The following is an 11,811-nucleotide window of genomic DNA, read 5'->3' on the forward strand; positions in this document are numbered from 1 at the left end:
CTTCGCCCACTAGCCTATCCACCACCTTGGTAATTGCATCGACACCTCACGCTGCCTCGGCAAGGCCAACAGCATAACCAAGGACCAGTCTCACCCCGGTCACTCCCTCTTCTCCCCTCTCCCATCGGGCAAGAGGTACAGAAGTGTGAAAACGTACACTCCAGATTCAGGAACAGTTTCTTCCCGTCTGTTATCAGGCAACTGATCCGTCCTCTCACCAACTAGAGAGCAGTCCTGACCTCCCATCTATCTCATTTGAGACCCTCGGACTATCTTTAATCGGACTTTATCTTGCACTAAACGTTATTCTTTTTACCCTGTATCTGAACACTGTGGACAGCTTGACTCTAAGGGTCTGAAGGAGGGTCTTCAACCCGAAACATCGTCTACTCCTTTCTCCAGAGATGCCTGACCTGCTGAGGTACTCCAGCATTTTATGTCTATCTTTGAATGTAATCATGCATAGTCTTACCGCTGACTGGTTAGCGCGCAACAAAAAGGCCTTTCGCTGTACCTCAGTACACGTGACAATAAACGAAACGAAACTCAACCTTACCTCCACGCCCCTGGACAGTGTCCATTGGAGGCATGGGTCCATTTGGTTCAAAAGGGATTGGACTGCCATCTGAATGCCAGGAACAATGTAACTATCTAAGATCTATATCAGCTGTTCTGAGAAAGCTATTTTTAAACAAAGCAAAACACACAAAATGAGGGCGAGGAATGAAACCTGGAAATAAAATCCAAAGCAAAACCTTGATGAACCAGAGTGGAGCATCCGCTACACTGTCCCAGCACCCCCCTCACCTCCCACCCCCCCCCCCACCTCCCCCTTCCCCCACCTCCCCCCCACCCCCTACCCACCCCTCCCCCTCCCCCACCTCCCCCCTCTCTGAGGCCATGGACAGGCGGGTTAGATACAGGGTGAAGCTGGTGCCATCACATGGTGCCATCAAACATCCCCTGCTATGTGTGAGCCTTGGCCCACTCCCCACCCCTGGGCTAGCCCCCCCTCCCCCTCCCCCTCCCCCTCCCCCTCCTCCTCCCCCTACCCCTCCCCCACTCCCCCCCTCCCCCCCCCTAACCGCGGCAGTAGACAGGTACGCACAGTGGCACGTCGGGATCCTTTTACCGTTGTGGGCAAACCGGGTTATGGTCATGTCGAAATCTGTAACGATCTGGAACAGAGAAAGCATCCAGTCAGCACAGAACACAAACCAGTACAGTGTTGTGTACAGCACGGTGGCGAAGTGCTATTGTTGCCTTACAGCGCCAGAGACCTGGGTTCCATCGTGACTACGGGTGCCGTCGTAACGGAGTTCATACGTTCTCCCTCTGACCGCGTGGGTTTTCTCCGGGTGCTCCGGTTTCCTCTCACACTCCAAAGACGTGCAGGTTTGTAGGTTAATTGGTTATAGTAAAAATTGTAAACTGTCCGAGTGTGTGTAGGATAGTGTTAGTGTACGGGGTGGTCGCTGGTCGGCGCGGACTCAGTGGGCTGAAGGGCCTGTTTCGCGCTGTATCTCTCTAGTCTAAAGAGTTGCCTCAGGACTTTAACTCGAGCTACAAGGGCACATACATCGGATGAAAGAATGGGTCGACTGGGCTTGTATTAACTGGATTTTCGAAAGACGAGAGGGGATCTAAGAGAAACACATTAAATTCTTAAAGGATTGGACAAGTTAGATGTAAGAAAAATGTTCCCGATGTTGGGGGAGTCCAGAACCAGGGGTCACAGTTTCAGAATAAGGGGTAGGCCATTTAAGACTGAGATGAGGAAAAACTTTTTCACCCAGAGAGTTGTGAATCTGCAGAATTCTCTGCCACAGAAGGCAGTGGAGGCCAATTCACTGGATGTTTTCAGGAGAGAGTTAGATTTAGCTCTTGGGGCTAAAGGAAATAAAAGGATATGGGGAGAAAGCAGGAACGGGGTACTGATTGTGGATGATCAGCCACGATCATATTGAATGGCAGTGCTGGTTCAAAGGACCGAATGGCCTCCTCCTGCACCTATTGTCTATGTTTCTACCTGAAGTTCTTACGACATGCGGTGGTGAGACGGCTGACAGTGTGGGGGGAGGAGAGGGTTAACAGAGGACTGGCCCCACCTCCACACACACCTGCAGTTTCGTGGCTCCCCCATCACGGAGGGACGAGATGATTTGTTGGACGCGCTCTGGTTGTCGAATACGCACTGTGCTTTTCCCCAACTCCGGTATCTGCAAGGAAAAGGGAACGTTGGCCTGGAAATGTTGCGTCTAACCCGCGAATAAAGCCACTGACTAGATAACTGTGGATCCAAGGAATGCCCCATTCCAACGGTCCAATCGTGCTGGGGTTGCCAACTGTCCCGCATTAGCCGGGACATCCCGTATTTTGGGGTAAATTAGTTTCTCCCATACGGGACCGCCCGGTCCCGTATTTGTACGGTTGCCAACTTCCTCACTCCCAAATACGGGACAAAGGGTGACGTCACCGCCCCGCGCCCCACGTGATCTCACCCAGCCAGCGGACACGTGCTGCCGCTCCACCAATGGCGGCCACTGGCTGGGTGAGGTCACGTGGGGCGCGGGGCGGTGACGTCACCTTGTCCCGTATTTGGGAGTGAGGAAGTTGGCAACCAGTCCAGTAGTAATGCCCGACCAAAGCACACCCCCGATTAGCAAATTGTACAGAAATAGTCCACTCAGCCCGCATGCAAGAGGTGCCAAGTTTTGGAACGCGCTGCGGGGGGGGGGGAGGCAGATACATAGTGGTGTTTAAGAGGCTTTTAGTTAGGCCCGTGGATACGCAGGGACATGGATCACATGCAGGCAGATGGGACCAGTATATTTTGGCATCATGGTCAACATGGAGCATGTGGGCCGAAGGGCCTGTTCCTGTGCTCCCCTGCCCCGTGATTTATGACGCGTGGAGTAAAGAAATTGCATTAAAAAGGAAAGAGCAAACTAAAGATTCACAGACCACAGACACGTGGTGAGCTGAGAGTGAGGGGGACACAAACCCTGACATGTACTCGCTCCCCTCCTCTCCCCTCCCCTCCCCTCCCCTCCCCTCCCCTCCCCTCCCCTCCCCTCCCCTCCCCTCCCCTCCCCTCCCCTCCCCTCCCCTCCCCTCCCCTCCCCTCCCCTCCCCTCCTCCACCCGCCCCACCGCTCCTTGCCTCCCCTTCCCTCTCCTCTACCCACCCCACCCCTCCCCTCCCCTCCCCTACTCCACCCGCCCCACCCCTCCTCCCCTCCCCTCTCCTCTACCCACCACACCCCTCCCCTCCTCTCCCCACCCCACCCCTCCCCTCCTCGCCTCTCCTCCACCCGCCCCACCCCTCCTCCCCTCCCCTCTCCTCTACCCACCCCACCCCTCCCTATCCTCACCCACTCCTCCCCTCCTCGACCTACTCCCCCCCTCTCTCTCTCTCTCCACCCCTCTCCCGTTGTACACACAGCTGCCGCAAAGTGCCTGAGTTCATTGGTGAATGACAGCGCAAGGTCATGGTTTGTTTATGGAGCCGCTCTGCTGCAACGCACCGGCTACACGTGGATCACGCAGCCGGCTCCCCCCTCACCCCATCTCACCCACCCTGCACCCCAACCCCCCCCCCCCCCCCCACCCCCACCCACCACTCCAGCCCGCGCCCCCTGCACTGGGGTTTGTCAGAGGACATGACAGGAATAGATCGCGACGATGCGCAGCGTGATGTTGTCAAGCTGGAAAAGGCTCAGAGAAGATTGACGCGGACGTTGCCAGGACTAGAGGGTGTGAGCTACAGGGAGAGGTTGAGCAGGCTGGGTCTCTGTTCCTTGGAGCGCAGGAGGATGAGGGGTGATCTTATAGAGGGGTACAAAATCATGATCGGGTAAATGCACAGAGTCTCTTGCCCAGAGTAGGGGAATCGAGGACCAGAGAACATAGGTTCAAGGTGAGGGGGGAAAGATTTAATAGGAGCCTGAGGGGTAACCTTTTCACACAGAGGGTGGTGCGTGTACGGAACAAGCTGCCAGAGGAGGTAGTTGAGGCTGGGACTATCCCAACATTTAAGAAACATTTGGACAGGTGCATGGATAGGACAGGTTTGGAGGGATATGGACCTAGCGCAGGCAGGTGGGACTAGTGTAGCTGGGACATGTTGGCCGGTGTAGGCGAGATGGGCCGAAGGGCCTGTTTCCACGCTGTATCACTCTGTGACCAAGTACATGTCCTGCAGCGGGGGGAGCGCCCGGGACCCCAGAGATGAGCGGCTCCCCGCTAACACCACACCCACTCCAACATCACGGCGCTCCCTCACCCCCGCTCCCCCCCCCCCCCCCCACACTGCGGCGCTCCCTGACCCCCGCCCTTCCCACAGCGCGGCGCTCCCTCACCCCCGCCCCTCCCACAGCACGGCGCTCCCTCACCACCGCTCCCCCCCCCACACTGCGGCGCTCCCTCACCCCCGCCCCTCCCACAGCACGGCGCTCCCTCTGTACCACCTGTTCCACAGCGCGGCGCTCCCTCACCTCTGTCCACCGGGGATTGCGGCGCTCCCTCACCCCCGCCCCTCCCACAGCGCGGCGCTCCCTCAGTACCACCTGTTCCACAGCGCGGCGCTCCCTCACCTCTGTCCACCGCGGATTGCGGCGCTCCCTCCGGCCAGTTTGCGGGGTCTGGGTGCGAGGAGGTGCGGGTGCGCACCGTTAGTGCGGCGCCAGAAGCGGCGCTGACCTTGACAAGCGGCGCTCACCGTGTCCGTGGCCGCCCCCGGCCCGCAGGACCCGCCGCCGCCCGGGGACCGGAGACCGGGGGCTGGAGCGGCCGGGGCCGGGAGAGGGGCCGGGACCCGGGGTGCAAACCCGCGCTCCCCGCCGCACCTGCGGTTTCCCGGGGCCGGGACTCGGCGCTGCCCGCCGATCACTCACCATCCTGCCGCCGCCGCCACCGTCCGCTCCCGTCCCCGCTCCAAACGGACTGCGCGCCGCGGAGCAGCGGGGGGAGGAGCGGAGACGTTCTGCCCTCAATCCCTTGCTGTCCCCGCTCCGCTCCTCCTCCCCCTCCCCTGCCTCCCTTCCCTTCTCACCCCTTCTCTCCTCTCCCCTCCCATCCCCCCTCCCTTCTCACCCCGTCTCTCCGCTCCCCCTCCCCCTCCCCTCCCTTCTCCCCCTCCCCTCCCTTCTCCCCCCTCTCCCCTTCCCTTCTCACCCCCACTCTCCTCTCCCGTTCCCTCCCCTTCCCCAGCTCCCCTCCCCTCCTCTATCCCCGTCCCCCCATCCCCTCCCTCTCCCTCCTCCCCTCCCCTCTCTCCCCCTCCCCTCTCCCCCCCCCTCTCTCCCCCTTCCCTCTCTCCCCCTTCCCTTCTCCTCACCCACACTCTCCCCTCCCGTTCCTTCCCCACCTCACCTCCCCTCTCGGTCTCCACTCCCCTCCCTTCCCCTCCTCCATCCCCCTCCGCTCCCTCTCCCCCTCCCCTCCCTTTCCCCCCCTCCCCTTCCCCTTCCCCCTCCCCTCCCTCTCTCCCCTCCCCTTCTCCTCTCCCCCCCTCCCCTCCCCTCTCCCCTTCGCTCTCTTCCTTCTCCCCCTCCCCCTCCCCCTCCCCCTCAAATGACTTGATTTCCCCTCCCCACAGTGCGGCGGCTGAACTGCTCACAATGCTGCTGCGGTGATTTCATGAATGAAACAAGTGCTCCACAACCCCCTGCTCCTCCATTCCGCGCCCTGGCAAATGAAGACGACCCTGCTGGCTTCTGTCCTCGCCAGGGGCCACGGTTTAAGAATAAGAGGTCGGCCATTTAGAACGGAGATGAGGAAAAACCTTTTCACTCAGAGATGTAAATATGTGGAATTCTCTGCCTCGGAAGGCAGTAGAGGCCAATTCTCTGGATGCTTTCAGAGAGAGTTAGATAGAGCTCTTAATGATAGCGGAGTCAGGAGGTATGGGGAGAAGGCAGGAACGGGGTACTGATTGTGGATGATCAGCTATGATCACGGTGAATGGCGGTGCTGGCTCGAGGAGCCGAATGGCCTCCTCCTGCACCTGTTGCCTATTGTCTCACCGACGTGCTGCTGCCTCAGGGAACCTCACCCTTGTACAGCAAGGTGCCAGACATTGAAGGGCGATGTGGACATAACCCAGACCCTCACTCAAACCAACCTCCCTTCCATTGACATTGAGATTGGTAGATTCTTCATTAGTAAGTGTGTCAGGAGTTATGAGGAGAAGGCAGGGGAATGGGGTTGAGAGGGAAAGAGAGATCAGTCATGATTGAATGACCGTGAAGGGTTGGGTAGATGGGTCGCACCTAGAACCTCTAAACTTAAGACTCCATCTCCACTTCATGCTGCCTCAGCAAGGCCAGCAGCATCAAGGACACGTGCCAGTGCTTCTCATTCCCTCTCCCATCAGGCAAGAGGTACAGAAATATGAAAACGCACAGCTCCAGATTCAGCTGTTATCAGGCAACTGAACCATCCCATCACCAACTCGGGAGCGATGTCCTGACCCCCCCCCCCCCCCCAATCTGCCTCATTGGAGACCCTTGGACTATCTTTAATTGGACTTTACGAGACTTTATCTTGAACTGTATATTATTCCCTTTATTATGCATCTGTACACTGTGGACGGCTCGATTGTAATCATGTGTTGTCTTTCTGCTGTCTGGTTAGCACGCAACAAAAGCTTTTCACTGTACCTCAGAACACGTGACAATAAACTAAACTCTCCTCTATTGTGCTTCCTGCCATTCATTTTGCACGTTCCAGCTTTATTCCCAAAACACATCACAACGTAAAAGCACAACGTCTTTTGCCCAGAGTCGGGAAATCGCGAATCAAAGGACATAGGTTTAAAATGAAGGGGGAAAGATTTATAGAGGAACCTGAAGGGTAACTGTATCATGTAAAGGGTGGTGGGTGTATGAAACCAGCTGCCAGAGGAGGTAGGTTTTATCGCAATGTTAAGAAAGATTTAGACAGGTGTGGAGGGATATGGGCCAAACGCGGGCAGGTGGGACTAGTGTAGCTGGGGCATGTTGGTCGGTGTGGGCAAGTTGGGCTGAAGGGCCTGTTTCCACATTGTATCATTCTCTGACTCTATGAAGGGCCTGTTTCCACACTGTATCACTCTGTGGCTCTATGAGCTGGGCCTAGGCCTATGAAGGGCCTTTTTCCACACTATCACTCTATGAAGGGCCTGTTTCCAGGCTGTATCACTCTGTGACTCTATGACTCAGTCTTCAGCCCTAAATTCCATCCACCAGTGCGCTACGCCGCTCATCTCGATCACCATGAAGCTCCAGACTCCCCTCCTCACCATCAACCGCACACAGCGACATCCACAGACGCCTCTACCCCCGAAATCACATCTACATTGTTAATATTAACAGTGGTGTTCCAACACCAATCCCGGCCCTCCTCCACCGAGCAGAGGCTTCCCGCCACCATCACCCTCCACCTCCTCCACCCAACCCACTTCCAGGGCCATGAGCCATAGAGTGATACAGTGTAGAAACAGGCCCTTCACAGGCCCAGGCCCAGCTCATAGAGCCATAGAGTAATACAGCATGGATACAGGCCCTTCGGCCCAACTTGCCCACACCAGCCAACATGCCCCATCTACACTAGTAGATGACCAGATGACCAGAGGCTTCCCATCACAACAACCCGCCACCATCACCCTCCACCTCCTCCACCCAACCCACTTCCAGGGCCATGAGTCAAAACTCCGCTGCCCGTCTACTCACACACACCTCGATCCGTGACCATATCACCCCCGTCCTTTATAAACTCCACTGGCTCCCCATCCCCCAGAGAATCCAGTACAAAATCCTCCTCATAACCTACAAAGCCCTCCATAACCTGGCCCCATCCTACCTGACCGACCTCCTCCACAGGCACACTCCCACCTGCACCCTCCGCTCTGCCGCTGCCAATCTCCTATCCCCCCACATCCGGACTAAACTCAGATCCTGGGGGGACAGGGCTTTCTCCATCACTGCTCCCACCCTATGGAACTCACTACCCCAAACCGTTAGAGACTCCCCCACACTCACCACATTCAAAACATCGCTGAAGTCTCATCTGTTCAGTACTGCCTTCAACCACTGAAGGTCACCTCACTTTCTGTCTCCTTTCTCTGTTCATTTATTTATTTACTTATTTATCTATTTATTCATGTCCCCTATGTTCTCAAAATCTCTGTAAAGCGTCTTTGAGTATATGAAAAGCGCTATATAAATAAAATGTATTATTATTATGAGTCAAGTGTGTTTTATTGTTATAGCTCCTGAAACAGAACAATGAAACTCTTACTTGCAGCAGCACAACAGATGTGTAAACACAGTACTTTGTAAAATAGACAACAAAAACAAGTCCAGTGTGTATAAAAGTTTATCAAGTGGTCCTGGGTTTGTACCAATCCTCCATGTGGCACTTTGCCAATGGCCTCACTGAGTCCATGTTGGTCACATCAAGGATAGACACAGAGTGCTGGAGTAACTCAGCGGGTCAGGCAGCATCTCTGGAGAACATGGATAGGTGACGTTTCACAGAGTGCTGGAGTAACTCAGTGGGTCAGGCAGCATCTCTGGAGAACATGGATAGGTGACGTTTCGAGTTGAAATGCTTCTTCAGACCTCACTACATCAACTACACGGATGTAGTCGACACAGTTACTGCTTCAAAAAATCCAATCAAATTAGTCAGACTGATTTGGCCGCACTTTGCTCGATTAATCCTAGTGTGCGGAATAATCCTACCCTGAGAATTATTTCCAATAATCTCTCTGGCACTGATTCAGACTCTGGCCGGTCACTGCCCGGTGCTTCACTGTGGCCCTCTTGTATAAAGTTACCGCATTCCCTGTCCTCCAGTTACCTGACACCTCACCAGAGTCAGAAAAGATCTCAAAGTGCCAGTCAGAGTCTCTTCCCCAATGCACACAGCAGCCGTGCACTTTAAAGTCTGCAATCGTCATGTTGTAAACATGTGTAGAAATGATGCTGGTATATACCAAAAATAGACACAAAGTGCTGGAGTAACTCAGCGGGTCAGGCAGCATCTCTGGAGAACATGGATCGGTGATGTTTCACAGAGTGCTGGAGTAACTCAGTGGGTCAGGCAGCATCTCTGGAGAAAAAGGATGGTGACTGAAGAGGACTCCCGACCTGAAACATCGCCCATCGTTTTTCTCCAGAGATGCTGCCAGACCTGGTGACTCTTCTGGGATCTTCTGGAATCTTTTGAGGATGTAACTAGGAAAATGGACAGGGGAGAGCCGGTGGATGTAGTGTACCTTGACTTTCAGAAAGCCTTCGTCAAGGTCTCACATAGGAGATTAGTGTGCAAAATGAGAGCACATGGTATTGGGGGTAGGGTACTGATATGGATAGAAAATTGGTTGGCAGACAGAAAGCAAAGAGTGGGGATAAATGGGTCTCTTTCAGAATGGCAGGCAGTGACTAGTGGGATACCGCAAGGCTCGGTGCTGGGACCGCAGCTATTTACAATATACATTAATGACTTGGATGAAGGGATTAAAAGTAACATTAGCAAATTTGCAAATGACACAAAGCTGGGTGGTAGTGTGAACTATGAGGAAGATGCTATGAGGTTACAGGGTGACTTGGACAGGCTGTGAGAGTGGGCGGATGCATGGCAGATGCAGTTTAATGTGGATAAGTGTATGGTTATCCACTTTGGTGGAAAGAATAGGAAGGCAGATTATTAAAAGGAAGCATGCAGGTACAGCAGGCAGTGAAGCAAGCCAATGGAATGTTGGCCTTCATAACAAGAGGAGTTGAGTATAGGAGCAAAGAGGTCCTTCTGCAGTTGTATGGGACCCTAGTGAGACCGCACCTGGAGTACTGTGTGCAGTTTGGGTCTCCAAATTTGAGGAAGGATATTTTTGCTATTGAGGGTGTGCAGCTTAGGTTTACTAGGTTAATTCCCGGAATGGCGGGACTGTCATATGTTGAAAGACTGGAGCGACTAGGCTTATATACACTGGAATTTAGAAGGATGAGAGAGGATCTTATTGAAACATATAAGATTATTAAGGGGTTGGACATGTTAGAGGCAGGAAACATGCTCCCAATGTTGGGGGAGTCCAGAACCAGGGGCCACAGATTAAGAATAAGGGGTAGGCTATTTGGAACGGAGATGAGGAAAAACTTTTTTAGTCAGAGAGTTGTAAATCTGTGGAATTCTCTGCCTCAGAAGGCAGTGGAGGGCAGTTCTCTGAATGCTAAATAGAGGTCTTAAGGATAGCGGAGTCCTGCTCCTGGATTCTCACACACTGATTGCCCCTTTCCTCTCTAAAGAGTTCTCTCTTTTCCTGCTTACACTTAACTTGCTTATACATCAAGCAAGTTAAGTGTAAGCAGGAAAAGAGAGAACTCTTTAGAGAGGAAAGGGGCAGTCAGTGTGTGAGAATCCAGGAGCAGGAGTGGCCACTCAACCCATCAGCCTACCCCACCATTCAATAGCAGATCTGCCCAAGGCTTCGTCTCTTCTGTGCCAGTTCCCCGTTGAGAAAGAGAAGTTGCTCCATATCTTGAAGATGGACACAGAGTGCTGGAGTAACTCAGCGAGTCAGGCAGCATCTCTGGAGAACATGGATAGGAGACGTTTCACAGAGTGCTGGAGTAACTCAGCGGGTCAGGCAGCATCTGTGGAGAACATGGATAGGTGACGTTTCACAGAGTGCTGGAGTAACAATAGACAAAAGACAATAGGTGCAGGAGGAGGCCATTCGGCCCTTCGAGCCAGCACCACCATTCAATGTGATCATGGCTGATCATTCTCAATCAGTACCCCGTTCCTGCCTTCTCCGCATACCCCCTGACTCCGCTATCCTTAAGTGCCCAATCTAGCTCTCTCTTGAATGCATTCAGAGAATTGGCCTCCACTGCCTTCTGAGGCAGAGAATTCCACAGATTCACAACTCTCTGAATGAAAAAGTTTTTTCTCATCTCAGTTCAAAATGGTCTCCCCTTATTCTTAAACTGTAGCCCCTGGTTCTGGACTCCCCCAACATCCGGAACATGTTTCTTGCATCTAACGTATCCAATCCTTTAATAATTTTATATGTTTCTATAAGATCCCCTCTTATTCTTCTAAATTCAAGTGAATACAAGCCCAGTTGCTCCATTTTTTCCTCATATGACAGTCCCGCCATCCCGGGAATTAACCTGGTGAACCTACGCTGCACTCCCTCAATAGCAAGAATGTCCTTCCTCAATTTAGGAGACAAAAACTGCACACAGTACTCCAGGTGCGGACTCACCAGGACAACTGCAGAAGGACTTCTTTGCTCCTATACTCAACTCCTCTCATTATGAAGGCCAACATGCCATTGGCTTTCTTCACTGCCTGCTGTACCTGCTTGCTTACTTTCAGTGACTGGTGCACAAGGACATCCTGGTCTCGTTGCACTTCCTCTTTTCCTAAAATGCATTGGGGTATTCCTAAGTCTCCCACCTACTTACCACATGTAGGAAGGAACTGCAGATGCTGGTTTAAACTGAAGATAGACTCAAAAAGCTGGAGTAACTCAGCGGGTTAGGCTGCTTCTCTGCAGAAAAGGAACAGGTGATGTTTCAACCCAAAACATCACCTATTCCTATTCTCCAGAGATGCTGTCTGACCCGCTGAGTTACTCCAGCTTTTTGTGACTATCTCCCACCTTCCATGAACCTATCCCATCTCAACCCCCCTTCCTCCACCCTCCCATCTACCCACCCACTCACCTCACTCTCTCCTCTTGTACCCAACTCATCCACCCCTCCGTCACTCTCTCACCCATCTCGTCTGCCCCTCCCTTCTTCCACTCGACAGGAGGAAC

The 11,811-nt window shown here is 53.7% G+C and overlaps 1 protein-coding gene across 1 annotated transcript in view; it reads right to left on the bottom strand.

Annotated features, from left to right (window-relative positions):
* Nucleotides 1-5,025, bottom strand: part of LOC144607715 (cytosolic 5'-nucleotidase 3-like) — a 19,643-nt gene extending 14,618 nt beyond the window's left edge. The window contains 3 exon segments of the mRNA XM_078424741.1: nucleotides 1,109-1,178; nucleotides 2,121-2,219; nucleotides 4,895-5,025. Of these exon segments, the coding sequence (XP_078280867.1) occupies nucleotides 1,109-1,178; nucleotides 2,121-2,219; nucleotides 4,895-4,897 (172 nt within the window). The 5' untranslated portion in view covers nucleotides 4,898-5,025.
* Between the last annotated feature and the right edge of the window lie 6,786 nt (nucleotides 5,026-11,811).

This window comes from Rhinoraja longicauda, chromosome 29 (genome assembly GCF_053455715.1).
Source record: "Rhinoraja longicauda isolate Sanriku21f chromosome 29, sRhiLon1.1, whole genome shotgun sequence".
Taxonomy (NCBI): domain Eukaryota; kingdom Metazoa; phylum Chordata; class Chondrichthyes; order Rajiformes; family Arhynchobatidae; genus Rhinoraja; species Rhinoraja longicauda.